Below are 21,883 nucleotides of genomic sequence, written 5' to 3'. Positions count from 1 at the left end.
AGCCGGCGGACCTTGATATTCTCATATTCGAAAGAATGGGATCATTGAACGGACGAAATTGGTCCGCAATATTTTTCTTTACCTTAGGAAAATTCGCTTGCGGTTTTACCATTTCCTGCTGTTTTTAAAAATTAATACTAGTGCAACAAAAGAAATATTAATATCTTTTCAATATTCTAAATATGGTCTTGAGATATATTTAGATGTTTTTTGATAAATAAATAATGTATACAATCTAGTTGAAAAGAATTTAATACAAGGAAATTTTTAACCTAAATAACTTGATTATTATAAATATTACGTGTTTCTTTGGACGTACATATTAAATTGTTGCATTTAAATACACGAAAGGTGGATTAATTGTATCAAAAAGAAACGAATAATTATAATCCCTTTGTAAATTTATTCCATCTAGAATTTAACTGTAGGATGTAATATTCAGAGATAATGATGAATATTATTATCAGTTAATAAGTATATTACATTAGCTGTGCAATTAAAGCCGTATAATTAATTATAACAATTATATAACAATTGCGGCATATATAGTAAAACTTATTGCTTAGCGCAAAGCTCAACTCAGTTTCCACTATTTGCGTTCGAAATTGGTGTTGACAGTCGACCATTATTCAGTAGTTCGATCATTATCAACATTGTTTCGACATCCGTGCTTGACCATCATCAATGGGACCACGGAATTTTGAATTTCTGTGCTCGACCATGGAATCAATTAAGCCGTAAAATCACGGATGCATGAATAGGCGAATAAAGACTAATATAAAATTGGCACGTACATTAATGTATTCAATAATTGTCAAGTGTAAATGCGCCTTTTCATTAATTAAATTGTTTTGAATATGTCTACTTTTAATTTATGTCTTTTCTGCGCCAATTTATACAATATTTAATCCTGGAAGGATGTGTGTGAAGCTAGCGTATTATTTCGTGGAAATTTATTAATTAACGTTCTGGCTTTATTTCTAACAATAAGAGTTCTTAATGGATTAAACAAATAGTTCTGGTCGGGAATAAAAAAAAAAATGGCTCAGAACAAACTGAGACACCAGGTTTACGCTGCGTCTCAATTTGTCGCCCGACAATTTGTTAATCATTTTTTTGATAGATTTAGAGTTCTATACGAGTTCTGCCTTTAAAAAGTTAAAAATATCAATTACAAGTGATTAACACGAGGAGAAAGCATTCTATAGAAATACAAAGAAAAAAAAAAATAGATTACCCCAAGAATTTTATATAAATTCTATTTTAAATTTTAAAATAATTCTTGTCTAGCTGTGTAATCATATAAACGTTTAAGCAAAAATTCCATAAATAAATAATGCTAAAACATTTTTTAAACAGTTTATATTATTGGAAAGAATTGTACCTATATTCGGTTTTGAAGTGCGACACTCGTCGTATTTCCATAGCTTTGTGGATTTTAAAAGAATTCTCGTTTTATTTTCTAACTGTTGAAATATTCTAACGAGAGTTCTACACATCGAAAGCTTTAGAATGTTTAGTAAACAATGTGGAGTGTACGAAAGACCGTACTTACGAGTAGAGAGTGTGACACTAGTCGAATTTCGATAATTCTATCGATTTTAAAAGGGTTCTCGTGTCATTCTAGAATTTGCAATTTTTGTTAGAATATGTCAGCGATTCGAAAATGACACAAGAACTCTTCGAGAATTATCAAAAATTTAATTGTTTAAAATAATAATAAATATGTAAAAAATCCAATAATCATAAATATTAAATATTGTAAATGTTTTCTTGAAAATTCCTCAAATATTTTATGTGAAATATTTTGCAATTATTAAATAATGAAATAAGTGACATATTTCAAAGTTGCTCGAAATGCGATGAAATGTCTATCCTAAGTCTGCTTTTCCTCTCAATATGAGAACACGATTCATTGGCGATTCACTCACGAAAACCCGATTGATTAGGAAGGAAACTTGTAAAAAAATGATTTTATCTCATCGTCGTAATAATTTTGAAGGATAATTATAACAAAAGAGTAGTAAAGATATAATATGAAAATAGTTAGGACAATATAAATGATGGGAATAACGCGCCGATACGCTTTGATACACGATTTGCCTTGAATTAAAATACATGTTTATCACAAACATTAATTAAAGTAGACACATTTGAAACAATTTAATAAATGGGAAAGCGCGTTTCCACACCAATTATCGAATAAATTAATTTTTGCTATGCGCCAGTTTAATATTAGTCTTTCCTCGCCTATTCACGCATCATGATCTCGTGGCTTAATTGATCCCATGGTCGAGCACGGAAATTCAAAATTCGTGTGGTCCATCAATTATGATTGAGTACGGATCTCGAAACAATGTTGATAACGATCGATCACTGAAGAATGGTCGCTATCAACGCCAATTTCGGAACGCAAATAGCGGAAATCGAGCCGAGCTTTGCACTATGCATCTTTTGAAAAACATTCGAGACAGTCGCTCTCGAATTTCGAATTCAAAATAGGGCAGACTGAACTGAGCTTCGCGCTGAACGTATGATTTTACGGTACAATTCCGATTGATGTTTATCTCTTTATCGTTGTTATGTAATCGTCATCATCTGTTAGCACTGACAATGAATGAAGCCCAAAATGCGATTCATCACTCACGTCAAATTACCCGTCAATCCATTCACATCAATGTCATCCCTCAACCTAATGGCGGACTAAAATCCTCTCGATCTTGAAGCACATATATTACTTATATATATATATACAGAGTGTTTCATAATGTCCGTACCAACGCTCGTGTGCGGATAGAGTGCGGTGAATTGAATAGAGAAATCCTTTACCGTTTTGCAATTTTCGCAATAATAATTGAAATATTAATTAAAAAGGACTTTTCAGTTTACCGCACTCTAACCGCACACGAGCATTGGCACGGACATTATGAAACACCCTGTATATATATATATATTATTATAAGAAATATTCCGAGTGAGAACGAAAAATAATTATAACTGGATATTTTTTACATTCCATTCTTAACTAATTATATTATTGAATCGTCCCTTGCCTTCTGTTAATTACGATTATCTGTAACTGCTAATTAATCGGGGAATAATTGATGAAATGTTAATGAAATCCTTGTCACGAGTTTAGTGGAGCGATCTATACCATCTTTCGGTTTCTCTGCATATTCTTCTACCTTAAAAATCCTTCGCGTGCGTATCGTTTACTCTATTATACTGCTCTTTGCTTATCTAATTAAGATCGATTCTCTAGAAAATTTCCACGAGTCTATACATTCTATACATAGAATTTTAAATACTTTTACTTCTTGAAATATTTTATCGAACGTTTACAGAGCGTTCCTTTAATGACGAATTCTCTGATCAATTTGAAATCGATTTTTCCTTAGGAAAATATCAAGGAATGTTATTTATCGCATTTTTTTTTTCAATTTTCAGTGTTAAATATTTTTGTAACTAAGTTGCAAATTAAAATTCCGTTATGGTGCAAATATAAATTCTATTAAAATAAATTCTACTTATAATTAATTGAGCAATATAGCTCTGTTGTTGCGAAGTTGTTGCTGTTGTTTGTTGCGAAGTTTAATTTCGCGCAAAATTCTTCTCTTTTAATCGTTTATGAGCTTTGACATTATACTATTTCCGAGTTATAACTCGGAAGCTCGATGCCTTGATATTTTCGCGCAAAATAAATTGAATCCAAATTGCTCAGAGAATTTATTATCGAAAGAACATCAATCAATTTTGAAAAATATCTTTCATCACGTGTGCATACCAGAGTTCGCCATAAAGACACTTCAACTTATTCGCACTGCGCACCACTCTTTGGCGCCACTGAAGCAACTGGAGCTAGTGAAAGCCAAGGATAAACATAATTAATGGACTGTCGTCCCCTCAGAATGACAATCATAACCGCGTGAGCTTTCTAAAGACGTTAGATAAGCAGAGATAAGTAGTGAACCGAGCGGGAGGCAAGCCCTTACGAGCGTCTTCCCTTCACCGATCTTCGCGCGAATCGATCAGTTTAACGCGCACGCTTTGTATCTGTACATTTCATGCTGCTTCCTGCGGGATTGCCGGACGGGAAAAAACAGCGGCGGGAGCGCCGATACCACAGGGCGGTGCTGGGGGCACGGGATCCCACGGTCAGCCGCAGGCCGGCTCGTCGCCGAGCACCCCGGGCCCCGGCAGCGGTGGCTCTATTGGTGGCGCTGCCGGAAGCGGCGGCGGCGGCGGCGCTACCGGTTTCGCCACCGGCGCCGCTGGTGCCGCTTCCTTTGGCTTGGGTGTGACCGGTGGTACTATCGGCGGCGGGTCAACCGGCGGTGGAGCCGGCGGCGGTGCCGCTGCGTCTGGGACCGGCTGGTCCAAGGGACCCGCTCGTCGCGGTCGAGGGTGGCGCGATTGGCGCCGCGGTGATCCAACCCTCATCAAGGGCCTGTGGAAATCAAAGGGTCCTTTAGGTAAACGGTCTTATACCACTCCTGCTAAGTGTGGTGGCTCGTCATTTGTGTGTCATTTTTGTTGTCGCTCTACTGCATTTTACTCGTTTCGAATGGCTGCCGATAGCTGTGATCGAACCCGAAATTGGCGATATTTGTTTTCGTTCAGATTGCTGCGAACATCTAGGCACCTGTAGGGGGTTTATTTTGAATAATTTCAACCTCGAATTTCTTAAATGACACATTAATAATGTACGATGTGCAAGAGTGAATCAACAAGTTTCCGGAGAATCTTGTTAAAAGAGTATTTATTACAAAACTTTAAATCAACTTATTTGACTACACAATTGCAGTGTTCTAAAGAATGATTCTGTAGAAAAATCTGATATTTGAATTTTTCTAATAAATGCTTATTTTTTTAATATTGACTTTTCGAAAACTTTCTGATTCACTTTTCTGGCATAAATGTGTAGCTGATGAATATAAGACCGTTTTTCTTCGTTTCTTTCTTTTCCTCTTTTTAGGATTCTTGCAACGACTTGATGTCTGTAGATTTGTTATAATAATTCACTATGCCTGCTCATATTCATTCTATGTGATTTTTCTATTATTGTGTAGGCACGTTTATGGAATGGTTTTACAATCGTGCTATATTTTCCTAATGCAATTAGAGTTTCGCATGAATGTATGTTAAATCTGATAGCAAGCTATTTATGTCACTCTTTATTTCACATTTATAATTAATTCAAGACTCAAAGACTTAAGACTTCTCTTGATGTCTCTGTAGTCATATTAAATTATAATGTCAAGAACGAGAAATGGTCAAAGTTTTTCTTGCGCGAAAACGTCAAAATAAATTAATGTTTCACTATTTACATTTGATAATTAATGTAGATTGGTAAAATACACATATATCAAAGATTTCAATTTCGAAATTAATGAATAACTAAGTAAATAAAAATCTTGATAAAAAACTGTGATAAAGAATTTATTTCTGCTAAAACTGCAGTTAAATGTATATTAAATTATATGAACATTTATTGCAGAATAAAATATATAGAGAGAACTTTGATATATTTTATCAATTTATATACTGTCGCCCGCGAGTAGCATATATAAAAATAGATTATGTAGCTATAAAAAATTATATTATTTCTCGCTTTTGATGTCATCACGCGATATGACTGCAGCGAGGAAGTATGAGTCTTGTGTCAACAGAAATTGCAGACACGCGGACACGATGGCGAAATAACGCGGATGCAATTTATATTATATGCTCGTTGACCTGTGGTTCATAAGTTGCAACTTGCTAAAAAAAAAAAAAAACTAACTTTTTTAATTTTACAACTACGATGTAACGGCAGCCGGCAGGAAATCTCATATCACGACAGTCGAACCATAAAACACGTCTTGTGGCGCGCGGCACCGCAATTTCACGGCAGATAGCCTGTCTGCCCGCGGTCATGTGCAGAATGCCAACTTACGAAAATTTTTCGCACGTCGAATTACCGGAGTCTCGAGTAATCGCACACGAGTGATGTTCGCGCGGTGAATTTCTTCGGATACTTGTTAAATCTTGATTTTCGCGTATCGTTCGGGCCGAACTTTAATCGCCATCCGTCGTAGTGATCGCGACACCGCGCAAGTTTAATTAAGTTATCGCAAAGGACGCCCGAGCGAGAAGGGAAAATAAGTGAATTAGAATCCGGTTAATTTGCGACGCTGCTTGAATTATGTCGAGGAACTTGTTATGCCGTTTTATCGCGAGCGGACGGAGCGCACGGAGCGACGGCGCTTTGTTTCCGCTGCAGTCAGTCGTTCACCGGCTACGTCGCTTGAAACCGAGAGGTTGGAATATAATGGCGATGGCTGTGAAAAATTCATGAAACGAACAAACGGAACTGCGTCTTTTTGCACGCGCTCTCTCCGCCGGCTCAAGTCTCTGTTTTAACTTTCAAATACGGCTCCGCGCCGCGGAGAACCTTCTTCCGCTTTCGAAATTTCGGATTTTCATCACAGATTAGATTCTACTTAACTATGAGAACTTAAAGTCACTCGATTATAAATGAAAATATATACGATACGATATTAATCCTTTATGATCCGCTTGCATGCGAACTTACGTAGATTGCTGTTGGAATGTTAGACCGATTGATTGGAGCAACGCTTATGCCAGATTTAAATTGCATGTATCTTTGTGTCTATTTTTAGACGTTGAACAGGAGTTTCAGAATATAATTATAACCGCTGTGGTAAAAATGCTCGTAAAGTTATAATAATTAATATCAATAATATTAATGATCGTAATATGGAAATATCAATATTTAGAATAATATTGTTTCGCATTGAATCAACTTACTGGCTTTCTTTGCATTACAGGATCACTAGAAATTCTATTCACTAGAATTTCCGCTTACTCAAATTACAGTATGTATAAATTAACGTTCAGATTTTGCGCTCATCGAATAATCGACGAGCTGCAACCTGCCAGTCAAACAACCGATTAATCAAATTCCCGATTAACTCAAACTGAAACTCCTAAATATCGCCGATCGATCTCTTGCTCTAGTACAGTTCGCTGAAATTGCCAACTATTACTAAAGTAAGCAATTTCGCTGCTTGCGAGCGTTTCCCATTTGCGTAAGTGTGAAAAATGCGTTCGTGCGTGAGAAAGCAGTTATCGCCAGCGCCGATTTTCCACTGTTTGTTCGTAGTTTGAAAGTGCGATTCCTTTTTTTCTTCCCTTTCCGAGAATGCATCGCTAACCAATTCTCTCTCCCGTTTCTCCCGCTTTGATTGCGAGCTCGTCTCGCATTTCTCCGAGCTGTGCAGCGCGCGGAGCAATTAATTTCGCGATACCGCATACGCGGGCTCGAGATAACAAATTATTACCCGACGGGGTTGAAGCAACAAGCATGCATTAGCACCTAAGCATTCCCAACGTCCCCATCGTCCCTCAATGCATGCGATCCGCCCTGCAGCTGCGCGGGGGAAACGCTAATTGGCTCCTTGACCGAGCTCGCGTGTGCGCGACAATAGCGCGTTACACGAGCACGCCCGTTTATCCTCTGTGCGAACAGATTCGCTAGGACAGGCGGAGATCTACATCATCGTGGCCCTCCTGATCGGCTTCATCACCGTCGTCATCGGATGCTGGCTGTCCGACAACTGTTGGTCGCCCGAGCCGGAGGGGGTGGTCACCCTCGCATAGCCAAATGACGACTTCCGTGCCTCCAGGCGATAACAACTACTACGACGCCCCTCCTACAGGATTCTTCGGGACCTCGGCCGCTACTCGCACGATCATCGACGCGGTAACGCGCCCGGCAATCATCGGCCGTTGCTCGACATCAATGACAATGACACGCTGTTGCGCGTATGAGCGCCAGGACCCTCCTCGTCGAGAGGAGGCATCGATCGCGCGAGCCAACTCTCTCCTGCAAGTTCCTGCGAAAGAACGGACTTTCCTGCACAGTCGATTCCTTAATGCATTCGAGTGGTAAAGGGAAAACGAAATTGGGAGAAAGATTTTGAATAAGTTGATTTGTAATATAAGCGATTAGGAATTACTACAAAAGTACGACGAGGCAAAAGCAATTTTTAGTACATCTAGAAATTAATCTCAAGTTTGTATACCGACGAGCATTTTTCTTCCTCATTTTTGGACACATTGCGCAAAAGTATATTGAAATAGTGATCTGTTTAATACGTCCAAGGATAATGAACCAAATATAGATACAAAGTTAATTAATAAAAGTTAAGGATTGATTTCTGAATGCACTGGAAAATAATTTTGCACTGTCAGTCGCGTGACTTTTATTTGTCTATGTATTATAGTTTTACTGCAATTGATTCTTAAAATCACCTCCACAATTACCGATACAGATAAGTAATTGAACATTAAATTAATGCGAGAAGCTGTGTCGCAATATTTTTTTAGCTTATTGAATCGAAGTAGCAGGATCTTTCAATCTGACTCTGCAATTGTACGTCAGTTGCTTTCGCATGATTATAATCGACGAGAAAAATCTTGTTAAATGCGATTAATCGGCTTGGAGTGTACTTTGAATTCGAAACGCGAACAATTTCATTAGGGACGCTACGCGTCGTATGTCGTTCGATCGTTAATTTAATTAACGCCTATTTAAGCGGGTATTAATTGTGCGTCTAGGGAGTTCGGAGTACTTGCTATCAGTACTAGGGTCATTGTCGCGTGTTAATCAGTCCAATGACAAGTTCCAAGACTTAGGGATAATTGATTTCCCGTTCGCAAGCAAACACAGTACGCGGAATTGAAGGAGATCCGTCACGCAGTGCATCGCGTTAGCGTAACTCGGATCGATGGTTGTACTTAAACGATGAGAAAGAGACACAAAGCACCTTGAATCTATTTGTAATGAAATACACGAGTAAAAAAAAAAAATTATGTCGACAGTAACACGATGTTACTCGTCTAATTGGAATAAATCTCGTTAATTGAACAGCGATATTAATTAAAGCAGGAGAACGTTATGTTTATTTAAATCTTTAATTTCTTTAATGTGTTTGATGACATACATATATTACGGCGTACAACTGGAATGACTCTTGTTAACTTAACAAAGGAATGTATTTATTAGGATTGTTACTGTCGTTGAATTAACAGGATTTATTCATTGGGCGACTTTGGATCGACATTAATTTTTTTTTCCGCACAAAAATATTATTTATGAACAATGGAATCGCCGTGTGCGATCAGCCCACACTTTTTTTGCGCTCGGAGAAATCTCGTTGCTGTTTAAAATCCGAGAAACGGCTCTAAAAACGAGTCTTCGGTTTACGCGAGTAGCCCGCGACTTTCGTCTCGTCTCGAGTTGTTTTTACGTCCGGCAGAATCGCGCTTCTCGATTTTGAAGCGGGCTCGAAGACGGAGCCCGCGCCAACGAAATGCGCGCGAACGGACGTGCGGATCTGCAAAGAGCGAGCCACCAAGTTCTTATTGCGGCGATACGCAAAGTCACCGCATTTGGACGGCGCGGGCGGGGGCCGGCGACGAAATTGCAGCAAAGTCCGAAGCGGGTCAACAGCCGGCGGCCTGGTAGCAGCCTCTCCTCTTCGCTCCACCTCCGCCCGCCGATGGCTCGCAACGCCATTAAAGTGTATCGGCATCCGGAACGAGCGCGGAGAGGCACTCAGCGCGCCGGATTCTCTCCGTAAACAGCGCAGCTGGATAATGGGTTCGCCCACATGTCTTAATCATCGCGTTGCACGTTTATGACGTGAAAGCCCACCGGGCTCCGACGAGTTAACTCCCGATGAACCTTCAGTGATTTCCGGCTTCCTCCTGAATTTTGCATTTATCCATCATGTCCAATCGGCTCGTCAGCCGCTTTCAGTTCGCGGACTTCGTTACCCAACATATCATTCGAAGACTGATTTTCCTCTCTTGTTATCGGCGGAAATCGAATCAGATTCTTCTTACGCAACCTGATAGTCGAGGGCCTCGCCGCTCTTAATTGGAATAGCAACGATAATTGATTGTCATCTGAAAGCCACCGACATATTTTTTAATATTGTTCTTATTCCAGTGTTATTATTCCAGATAAATTAATTGTCCTTCTATCCTTTCAATCTTAGATTTTAATTGAATTATATTTTTATAAGGCACATGATTTCCTTACAAGAAACCGTAAGATTTAATTTCTATAAAAAATAAAAATAACAGATGAGGCTTTTGAAATAAAAATCAAACCAATTACAAAAAGGCCAATAAATGGCTACAAAAATTAATTATTATAAATTGTAATTGCAATACAAATATTATCAAACGTTTAAATTGTAAATTGAATATTCAAACACATTTAATATTATTTTAATTAAAAATACTATTAATTAATTAATCAATGTATCAACGATAGCATTCCGCCTCTTATTAGTTAACAATATATATATATTTGTAAAATAAATTAACAACCATAAGATTTAATTTTTTTCAAAGTGTGATATATTCGGGCTGAAAAAAGGATTAATTGTATTATTCCTTTTTCTTGCAATATCAAAATGTCGAAATAATCGGAAACTCTCTTGCGATTATGAGCGACGTAATTTGCTACGGAGCTTGTTTGTGTTATCACGTGTCAACTACTTGGTTACAGAGACGACCAACATATCTTAGGTGTGCATCAGCATATGAGACTATAGGACAGTTAATTACTGCGGTGTAGAGCCGTAGGAGTATTGACTTAACGTAGCGTGGAGAATGACTCGATACGATTAACTGAGAATGTCGGGCGGCTGACGGGCTGTATTGGTTTTACTTCATGACGCGCTTTACTGTCCAGCGGACAGTAGAATTGTTTGCACAATCTATGCTGTATTAATGAAATCCAGCGAACGGGAGTTGACGGTAATCACGTTGTCTCTATTTGATTCTAACACGCATCCTGCGCTTTGATCGAAAACTCTTGTGACTTTTCAGTTTAATAAGGATCATGTCTTCTTTGCTGTCTCGCTATTTTCTAGTTCAACTTTTAATCTGATTTTATGCCGCGAAAAGTTACGTAACGTAGATTTTTTTATCAGCATCAAATATATTTCCTCCCTCGGCGTAAAAATTATATTTTCTGAAAATATGGAAATGATAATTTTTTAATTTCATAGAAATTATTATCTCTAATTTTGTTCAAAGTTACGTATTTCGTTAAAAAGTTCTTTATTTTGTGCTTCTAAAAGTGCAGACATACGAATTATTCATTCAATAACAATTGCTTGAATTTTTCTCAAAATAATATTACTGTACGTTGAGAAAGTCTACCTCTAATGAATTAACATTATCTATCCGGTAAACACACTAACGCTGCAAGCCACATTTTGCCTGATTAGTTCTCAATGGAATTACCGTAATGGCAATAATGCAGCTCTACGAAAACGCTGTATTCGCGCAGAAAGTATGAATCTTGTTTGCGAGATACCTCGTTGCAAGGTACACGGATCGCAGTTTCCGCTACACGGTTTTATTGGCGAGTACGGCGCGGTGAAATCCGTTTAGTGAAAAAAATTCAAACGGGTGTGGCGGTTTTCAAACGCGAGTATCCCCGAGCCGCGCTCAATCCGGAATCTCAGATCTTTATGATATAAATGTGAGATAATCCCGCAAAAGAATCCGCGCGGTTCGAAAGTAAGTGAGCGAAATGCGATTCAACGCGCGCGCGCGTGCTACGTGTGGACGGTTAAGATAAAAGAAGCGAAACCGGCTTCGTGCAGTTTCTTTGTTCAAACGGACACGTTTTTAAACTAAATGCGATGTCTATAATAATATCGCCGCCCCGGCTAATTATGCGCTGTCACATCTTGTTCCGTAAATGCCAGTGGAAGTAATTGCGAAAATTCACGGTTAATGAATTAAATAAGCGAAGGCGCGTTATTAGTATTTTGACACGACGTTGAACGCAGACGAAACTTTCTAAAAGGAAGTCGATATTTTCTGCAAGTTGAAAAACTTGCGTGCAAATTCGCTGAATCATTCGGTCGGAAATAACACTGGATCAACAAAAAAGTTTTACGTAATTGGCGTAAATAGATAATCGCGGCGATTTGTAATACGCTGATAACCGCACTTTCCGTTTCGAGTGAAAAATTCGGAAAAATTTCGCGCAGAATGTAAATTGATGTCACGCAGATTTGACACCCGCTGTCGGGTGTATATCTGCGAACGCATGTCCGTGACGTAGCGAAATAACAAACAAGATGCAGATCTCGATACGCGCGGTAGCACGACAGTAGCAGGCGGCGCGATATATCGCGCCGTCCGGAACGGTCGCGATTGCCGTCGGATCAAGCGTTCCATCTTTTTTTTTTTTTTTTTTTTTTTTTTTTTTTTTTTGATGTTTTGCATGCACGTGTGTGTGTGTGCATTCGTATGAAACGAGCAGGTCGCATTGACAGACTAATTAACCCGGGAGCTCTCCACGGTCTCCTCTTCGCCGCGTCCGCGTTTATTTTATCTGTCGCGCGGGAGTTCGCGGGCACACATACACACGTCGATTGATCGATTAATTGAATTTTGATGTGCCCCGACAACCGTTTGATGATCTCAAAGGGCAAAAAATTAGAACTCCGAGCGAAATTTTATTAAAATTTAATCGACGATACTCGCGTCCATCTTTTAAAATGAGATCGACAAATACGAATAAATGCTTTTTCTCAATTTTCACATAATATTATAAACAAATTATATTTGTGAAAATATAGAAACAATAATTTTTAGAGATTTTAATTGTTTCTAACAAAATTCTTAATTTATCTACTTCGTTCACATTTATATATTTTATTGAAATTGTCGATTATTTCTTTTATAAGTCTTTTTTCTAAAAAATTTCAATTTCTTTCAAACTTTTATACGCAATAAAATACATAATATCTTTTATTACATTATATACCGCTTAAAAGTTTAGAGCATTTTACAGATATAATAATTATAATAATAATAGCATTGATATAATTTATGATATAAATCAATTTTTTTATTAATACAATTATATTATTAAAAATATTGCATAAACATATTCTATTTACGTAAAGTTTATAACTAAAACAATAAAAAAGTACATATATTTATAATGTTAGCAAGTAAAGTTGATTAAATTTTTCTTTTGCAAAAGAATCCTTCTCTCTTCTATTTGATACGATCTTGGCATTCTTGAAAATCAAGTTTTTTATATTTCTGTTTCGGTATTATAGATAACAAATCTGAAATTACTTGTTATTTTGTGAAGAAAAGTTAAATTAATTTTATTTTTTAATAAACATATATTTGGGTTTTGTTGCTTTAATCTTAAATTCTATTTAAAAATAAATATTTCATTCACAAATAAATATTGATTAAATAAGTTTTCGATAATAATTCTAATTTCATCCAAATATTATAAAATACTTTAAGTTTTTGAGCGATAGTGTAAATACTTCCAACATATTTCTGTCCGAGTTTGGCATTCCCGTTTCCCAACTCGTTCGCTCAGTAGAAATTGTTGGGCGTGCGCGAAATATCCTGGCTGTAACCGAAAGAGTCGACAACCGGAAACCATCACCGGCACTCTGCCACTGATGAAGATTTTAACAGCGCTTCTAGTAGTAGCGATGTGAATTATAGCAGACGAGGTGTTCGCGCGAACTAGGTGTTCTCGGATACGATCGCCGTCGTGCGCACGTATTCCTTGGCGCGAGGACGAAAATGTAACGTGCACAGGTTGGCGCGAGCTTCGTAAATCACCGCGGACAGCGGCGTCGTCCCCGGTGTACTCGCGCGTACGCTCGCCGAATACGCTTAGACAATCGCCGCGGTTCTGCGCCGGCCACCATCGGTCTCCGTGGTGTCTCTCTCACGACCGGAAAGCCTCGTCCAGGAATCTTCCCTGAAGCGGGCTGCGTCTACGCCAACATGATGCGCGATCGCTCATTCCGCCTGACATCCGTAATCTTTCGTTTCGCGTGAAACGGAAGGCCCATTAGTTTCCGTTGAAGAAGAAATTTATTCTTTTGTGCCTTTCAGAGAACGCGGCTTGTCGATACATTTTTTATGCGCGAACAAGTAATGGTCTTTTGCAAATGTAAAAATGTAATTATGCCAAAGGCGCAAAGGGCGAGCAATGTTTTGTGTACAGAAAAATGTGCAATACAAAACTTTCCATTTATATTAGAAATTCAATATCGAATGATACATTAGCAGCTAAAACTCCAATAAAGAAAGTTGGAAGAAAGTTGACAAAATTAAATGGAAGATAAGTTTTCATTGTTTACTTCCTTATCTCTAGAGCTTTTTTAGTCAAACTGTTTAATTTTTATATCGCGACAAGAATTTTCCTCGAGTTCTAAATCTCCACTATTCTTACTTTTAACTCTCATACTTTATACTTTTACATCTTAGAGCACTCCACTTGACAGAGAGCGCATTTCTGAAATGCACAAAATCGATTTTACGCTAGAAACTGTGTAAGGTTCAATTAAAGATACAAATCGGAAGAAAAATGATTATCGATTAATAAAATAAAATTCATATCAGATAAATACTCGCGGTATGGATTGAATAATCGAACGATTTCGTAATGTAACAAAGTTTTGTATAATAAATGTATCAAATACATTACACTCTACAGTATGTACATAGATATATCTCGTCTTATTGAGTTATCTTGTGGCTCACATCGAATTCGCTTCAAAGGCTTGCGAGACGCGCGGTGAGATGTGCAAGAGAGGAGATGATAAATTGGGGATATAAATTGCTTGGCTCAATTATGAAATTTGCATTCCTCGCTCGATTTATCGACAAGACAGCGTTTATTATTAACATTATGACTGCGTGGTAATTGAATTACACGTGTCGATTCTAGTTTTCTTTCGGCAAATTGAGAAGCGCGAAATAAAATTTGACGAGTAAAGTAAAATTTATAGAGATGTAGGTCACCGGCTCGCGATTGAGATCTTTCGATTTGTCGTGCAATTTCAAGCGACTGTCTGCGCCGCGTATTCGGTATAGTTGCGATGCTTTCAAACCCTATACACAAAAGGAGGTAAAAGCTATATACGGAGATTGACAACCGCAGGGCTGCGATTCGAATCGCAGTTCGATTAGTCGAGCAATGCCGACTTATGGGTGCAGACTTCGTAACCTCAATTATAGTGAGACGCGATCCAATATTGTGTGATCCGATTACACGCATATTTCTTCTACGACTTCTTTACGAATAAACTCGAAACTCCCTACGATATTCTACAGATAAAAGAGATTAAATAATATCACGCAATATGATATTGCAAGATAACTTTGCATAATTTTCGAAATTTCTAGAATCCATCTATCGAAAGGGTACTTAAAAGGCGATTTATAATTAATAGACGATCTATAATTTGAAACAAAACTCGGGATAAAATAATATTAATAAATAAATTGTTATGAAGTAATATTTATAATTTCATATGCTGTTTTATACTTTGTGTCTATAATTATAATTTTATTAACAATGTAATATTATGTATAATACAATTAATACACATTTGAAAGATTAGATTTCACAAAAGAATTTTTCAAAAACTCAACGTCCAATTGTTTTTACGATTTTCATTTTTTAATTTAAGGTTCTAAAAACTTTTGCGACGGATAGAATTCTATAAATAAAATTTAAATGTCATGTGCTGCAGAAAAAAATATTTAAAAATTCAAAATACGCACAATACATTAATTTCAGTTATATATTTTATTTATGTATTTCGCTGCTCCAAAAATATTTTTTATTAAATAATAAAATTATAAATACATTTCTATTCCGAATTTTTTCGCGAATTATAGATTGTTTTTGATTAAAGGCGCGGTTGAGAAATTAATTATAAATTTCTATTTCAATGTTTACTGAAAACTTTGCTGTTTGTCACTTGTTTTCCTAACTCGTGGATGCTCTACGATGCTGTACGAGTTTAGTGTAAGCTCTCGCAGAAGGAAAATTAAATTGATGGCGGCCGAGTCGTGACGAGCTTTCACAAAATAAGCGCAACGGGCTCAAGAGCGGGAAAATTACAGATTTCTAGATAATCACGACAACGACGGACAAAGACATTCTTCTCGCGGAGACGAACGCGAGCCGGATAAGAATATTAAAGACAAGGGAGAATTCGAGAGACGTAAATATCGGCCGCGAGTCTCCCGATTTAAGTCGAGCAACGGCAGAGGCGAGACGAGAGCGTCTTCACAATGCTCGCTCGATCGTTACGTAGTAATTGCGACAAAACAGTTGTCTCTCTCGAAAGAAATCGCCGACGGCGGCGGCACCCTCGAGAGGGACGCAAAAGAAATTCCTCGTCCGGAGGGGCGAGGAGGGGGGGGGGGGGGGCTTGTCGTTAGTTGCCTGGTCCGGAAGTTTTCCTCGCGCTCCCAACGAGCGGATCCTTTTTGCGAGCGCGCGACTCCCCGCGCGAGACTCGCCTCCTCATTTCGATCGACGGCGACGGCGAGCCGGCGATGTTAACGATCGCCGGATTCCAGCCGCGGCGAGAATGATCCGCGATGGCGCACGTTTGTGGCACCCGCGTTAACGCGTATCAAAGGTCGAGCACAGCTCGCACGCCGCCGGAGAACGTTTTCCGCGCGGCTTTGCCTGTGCGAATCACGCGCGCTCGCGCCGGAGGTAGAATTCTGTTTGCACGGCTAAAGGTTCTTCCTGCAAAGTACTAATATGAGCGCGTAAGCCGCTTACCTGAGGAGAGAGAGGTAACGTAAGCCCAGTTTTCAAACGAATTTCCGTCAGACGCGGATATTAACTGAACGGGTGTCTCTCAATTTTAGCAAGATTCTAAAAGTTAGATTTGTGCAGCGTTTCTAAACAAGTTCTAGCGAAATTTGCAACCGAATAAGATAAGGGGAAATAAAGTAGAAAAGAAAAAAAAAAAAGATGTACATGTAAACGTAAACAAATCGGAGATGTAAAAAATGTGAAATGCAAATGACATTCCGCATCTAACACTTGTAGAGCGAGCCGAGAGTTCGCGCATATAAATTTGATTTATATCAGTTCGATTCTAACTTCGTATTCTCGCGCGGGGCAAAATAACCGTGCGAATCGAGATTTATTCGCGTGTTCTTTAACCGCTTTGCATCGGTCTGCATCCGAGTGCAGCAAAAACGATAGAAATTAATATCGTGCGACTTTTGCATGGCGGCGGTGCATCAATTTTTCACGTGTGAAAGATATCGGGGCGAGCCTCCGCACGTAACTTGTAAATTTCGCCATCAGATTACTGTGCGAACTTAACCCTTTGCTGCGTTTCTGCCGCGTTTCGTTTACACCGCATTCTGTATACGCGCAGATCGTTTTACAGATAGCTTCTGTTATGTGGGATAACAAACCTCGCCTCGCGTATTTCGTACGTGATGTTGTACAGAAACAGATAAGATTAGAACAACGCGCCGCGCATAGCCGGCTTCGTAGATAACAATTTACGACGATGCATATTGAACACGAGGCTCGTAATTAACGCGACAAATATATCTATTATTGCCTTTAAAAGGATATTTTAGCGAAATGCATGTAAATTTCAGAGAAATAAACTAATTTCGTCAGATTCATCATTTAGCTTAAAAGGAAATAAAAATAATTTTGTTGACTTGTGATTTAACGTCGAATAAAATATTCGTGCAAATGAATATACAATTATATAATTCCGACGTTCAAAGACAGGAAACGATTTATAATTGGCCTTTCAATAATAAATGATTTAACAAATGGCTTTCCGTGCCGAAATGTTACAGAGGGTGGGCGGGGGTGAAAGGTTAAATGTCATCGCAGACTGTATCTATAGACACGTCATTCGCTGCAGCCATTTCGCGCCGCGTTTTTCACGCTTCAAAAAACGACGAGTCTACGCTTTTCGCTGCACGAGCCCACTCGTAGCAAGTTTACTAAGTACTGGACCACATTTAGAAACTGTCAGACTCTCGCGAGGGACGGTAAATCCAGGCGAAGGGCCTTGGAATACCGAGCATCTCAGACAGTGAGAAATGGCAGCGAACTTCTCGCCCCTGCGGGAGTGCCAAAAGCTGCGTTTCTCGATCGCACCGTATGATACCGTGCGATAAACCGCGGTCTCTCTTTCTCTCTCTCTCTCTCTCTCTAAGAAATATTAGGTTTAAGAACATCGCGCGTCCGAAGTGGAAGAGAGTGGCGCACTTTGCATTGCGTATCACAACGCTAGGACGATGATATTCCGTTTTTATATGAATATGCGCATCTTTTTGTCTGTTCTCTGCAAAATATTTAGCTTTCTGCGCCCATTGAGTTCGATATTCGATTGTAATACAAACTTTTATAGAAATGCGAGTTACACGCTTTGGTACTTTTTATTTGCATTTTAATTATTTTGCACAGTGACTTTTTGTTATTTTATAATATAACGCGTAAATGGTATATTTTTTAATTTCCACAACTGATATTATAATCAACGTGGCATAATTCTCAATAACAGCAAATATATGAGAATTATTGTGAGGAGAAAATTAAATTTTTGTAAAGTAATTTAATTTTAATATATATAATATTAATTTAATTTTAATATATGTATAATATTAATTTAAGCAAATGAGCCATTTTTGCAATTATTTTCACAAATTTTTATGTTATAAATAGAATACACAGTTTGCTATTACAGTTTATTAAAAAGTGTAATGTCATCTTTTGTGCAATACATTTATTTTTTAATATTTTCTGTAACAGAGACAGACTTTATTTGATATTTTTTTGAATCCACCACTGCATAAAGGTTAAATATCGTTTCCATTTTGCATTTTCCAATTGCGATATGTTATATCCACGCAAACGAGTGGTTAATAGAATGCTCGAAACGTAAATAATCGATATGCGATTAATATTTGCGACGCGTTTGCACTTCGCTGCGTTTCCATTTCAACAGCGACACTCGCATTCGTGCGACGAGCGTCGCCCGACGTTGCGTCGTGGCGTCATTATCTCTCGGAAAGTAATTGCTGTTCGTTAATGACGTTCTGTACGCCGTCCCGGCGTCGCTTGGACAACAAAGATCCAGCGACGTAAGACTTTTGTTAAACTGGCATCCCCATTACTGAAAAACAACTTTGAATACGTCGCAAAATTGAATGCTAATTTATGAAAAATTGTATCATTTTTTTTTCTTTTAATATCATAATTCTTTTTTCAATTTTTTATATTTTTTAATTCTTTATTCAATATTTTTTTTAATTTGCGCGAAAATTTCGCCGCAAGATTAAATGTGGTTTCAATATTTCGCATATTAATTTTCCGCTAATGTGTGAAAGAGACAAATTTAAAATTAGAGCAATGAATCAGCAGTTAAATTTGCGATATTTTCTCTTCGAACTAGATTTTCAATGGTAAAGATATCAGATTAACAAAGATCTGCGAATTCAGAGGAGAATACGAAGGATAAAACCGGCCGATTATCTACGTCGGCCGTTCTTCTGTAGATTAGAAGGCGTAATTAACGAACTTCCGAATCGAGGAGCGTTTCTGGCACGAATTAAGGAGCGACGAATTCATTTCAAGCGAGAACAACGAACGCTATCGACGGCGACACTCGCCGAAGAAAATGCGGCTCGCGTTTCAGTGTCATCTATCAGCGGGAATCGGAAAATCGATGTTTCCCTGTCCGTGATTGATCGGCGATCCGACTTTATTCACCTTCGTTCCAGCTAATCGCATAATCGGAGCGATTCACGTGGATCGCAATAGCACACGACGCAACGTGTTTTATTTTAAAATATTAATCCACACAAATGCCGGGCAAAGGGAATTTGCGTTTGATAGACGATTTTCCCGTCGATGAAAAATTTTGAACAACTCTCTCGGATAACTAAGCCGAAACATTCCCGCATTTGTGATTTATTAACTCAGTTACAACAGCACTCGTTAATAAACAACGCTCTCGCACGAACCGAAAAATATCTGTGCTAATGCGATTAATGGATTTTATCGCTCCTTTGAGATTCACGCGTTTTCAGACTGATGTGATTAAACGTCGCGCGATACAAAAGGATTATGTGAGCCATCCAGCCGGAATTAAAATCGATTTTCGATTCCCGGCGCATCATTCCATTTTGCTCGAGATCGCGAGAGATCGACATTATTCTAGACTTCAACCGTTAGCGTGTCGTTTGCGAAACGCATACGCACGCGGTCATCATGCATACAAAAAGTGATAATAACGTAACTAAACTAAGTGGACCAACGTCTCAAAGCCACATATGGAAATTCTAAAAAGGGTCGTAGCATAGAAAGACCCGCTTGAAAGTGTTATAAGTACATCGCGTTAACCAATCGGCCGGACTATCGATCGCTTCTTGTTGGTCCCTTTCGCGAAAAGCCATTTCCACGATTGAAGCGGCGACGTGCGAAAAAGCGGCGGTTATCAAGGTGAAAAATTCGCTTCGGCGTTCGTAGAACTGGCCGATGTATTAGATCGTACATCAGCGTACATTTGCGAAAATTGGTGGATACGCAAGTGTCAAAATATAAGAAATGGAAATGTACATACGACGAGATTGCGATGTGCCAAATATGTGAAGTAAAAAAATTCTATTAAAATTTATCGAATGCTAGTGAAAAGAGAATTGATAGATTAATGTGTAAAAGTAATCGATGAGAAAGTTTAAGCATTTTAGAATGCCAAATCTTAAAATGAAGAAGTAAATTCAACATATTCTAAATCTATAAAATAAGAATCAAATAATTGTTAAAGATGCAAATTTTATGAACTTTTGAGTATTCTGACGCTTTCGTATTATGCATCGTTTCTCTTATTTTGCTATTGATACAAATTTTACTCGGCACTACATGTATTATTTGAAATTGTATTTAATGTTAGATTTGAAGAGATATATATATATATATTCTATGTATATTACTATTATATATTGTTGTACATATAATTCTACATATATAATATATAATAATATCGTACATTATATTCTATTATTCTCATCTAAGTTTTTAGGATAAAAAAGGATTGCGCTTTTCGCTTCAATCGGAATCGGCTATATTATTGGTGCTATGTGCAAGTTGCGGTTTATCTGACTTGCAAGTCTTCTTGGGTAACAAAGATTGATCGCACTCGAACGCGAAATTTGTTGCAATCGGGCCAGGCCGATCGGTTAATCGCTAATAGGTGATAGATAGGAAAATATTGATATCAAGCTTGAGCTATATAACACACGTACCACTGTCTAAAAATTTATCGTACGAGATATTTCCATAAATCATATACATATATATATATATATAATATAACATAAATATACATATATGCGTATTTATATACACACACGAAGCACTGCAACTTCCTTTTCTAGTACGTTTTAAACTACCGTTTTCATTCTCACAAGAAGACGCTACCTTTTTTATATTTTTACTAAAATGCGAACGCGGTGCGAGCGTACACACACAGCGGTGTAACCGCATCGCGTGCAAACACTAGACGAAAATTTCATCCAGGATGCTAGACTGAGCGCGCTGCTAGAAGGATTAGTCGTAATTCAAATTTCGTTCTTGAATTTTTCCCGTAACGCCCGAAATACAAGATGTGCATCGTGCGGTCGTTTATACGCTTGCTGCTCTTCGTGTAGTAGAATTATCAGCTGGTTAAGCCGCTGTCATCCTTCTTCGAAAGCTCAGCCAGTACAAAGGGGGGGAAAAAAAAATGAATGAACGAAATATCCCCGCTGATGGTGTTAATCGGCCCGTATGTGAATTAAGCGGTTTAGTTTAAAAACAATAATGCATTCATTTTAACGGCGTATGTGAAAATGTAATGGTTACCGTTGGAAAACTGTACACAATGCAATTCGGACAACGATATTTCGCAACTAATATTCTGTACAAATAACAACGCAGCGATCTATCGAGAAACTAAATGTTAGAAAA

At 38.1% G+C, this 21,883-nt stretch overlaps 1 protein-coding gene across 3 annotated transcripts in view; it reads left to right on the top strand.

The window, feature by feature from the left end:
* Positions 1–8,369, top strand: part of LOC105679601 (uncharacterized) — a 52,580-nt gene extending 44,211 nt beyond the window's left edge. For 2 of the 3 annotated variants that reach the window (XM_067349017.1, XM_067349018.1), the window contains one exon: positions 4,104–8,369. In XM_067349017.1, coding sequence (XP_067205118.1) covers positions 4,104–4,648 — 545 coding nt within the window. In that variant the 3' untranslated portion in view covers positions 4,649–8,369. The remainder of the gene's footprint in view (positions 1–4,103) is intronic. The other variant, XM_067349019.1, reaches the window with a different exon arrangement.
* Positions 8,370–21,883: the final 13,514 nt, after the last annotated feature.

This window comes from Linepithema humile, chromosome 2 (genome assembly GCF_040581485.1).
Source record: "Linepithema humile isolate Giens D197 chromosome 2, Lhum_UNIL_v1.0, whole genome shotgun sequence".
In the NCBI taxonomy this organism is placed as follows: Eukaryota; Metazoa; Arthropoda; class Insecta; order Hymenoptera; family Formicidae; genus Linepithema; species Linepithema humile.
This window is presented reverse-complemented; position numbering and strand designations above follow the sequence as displayed.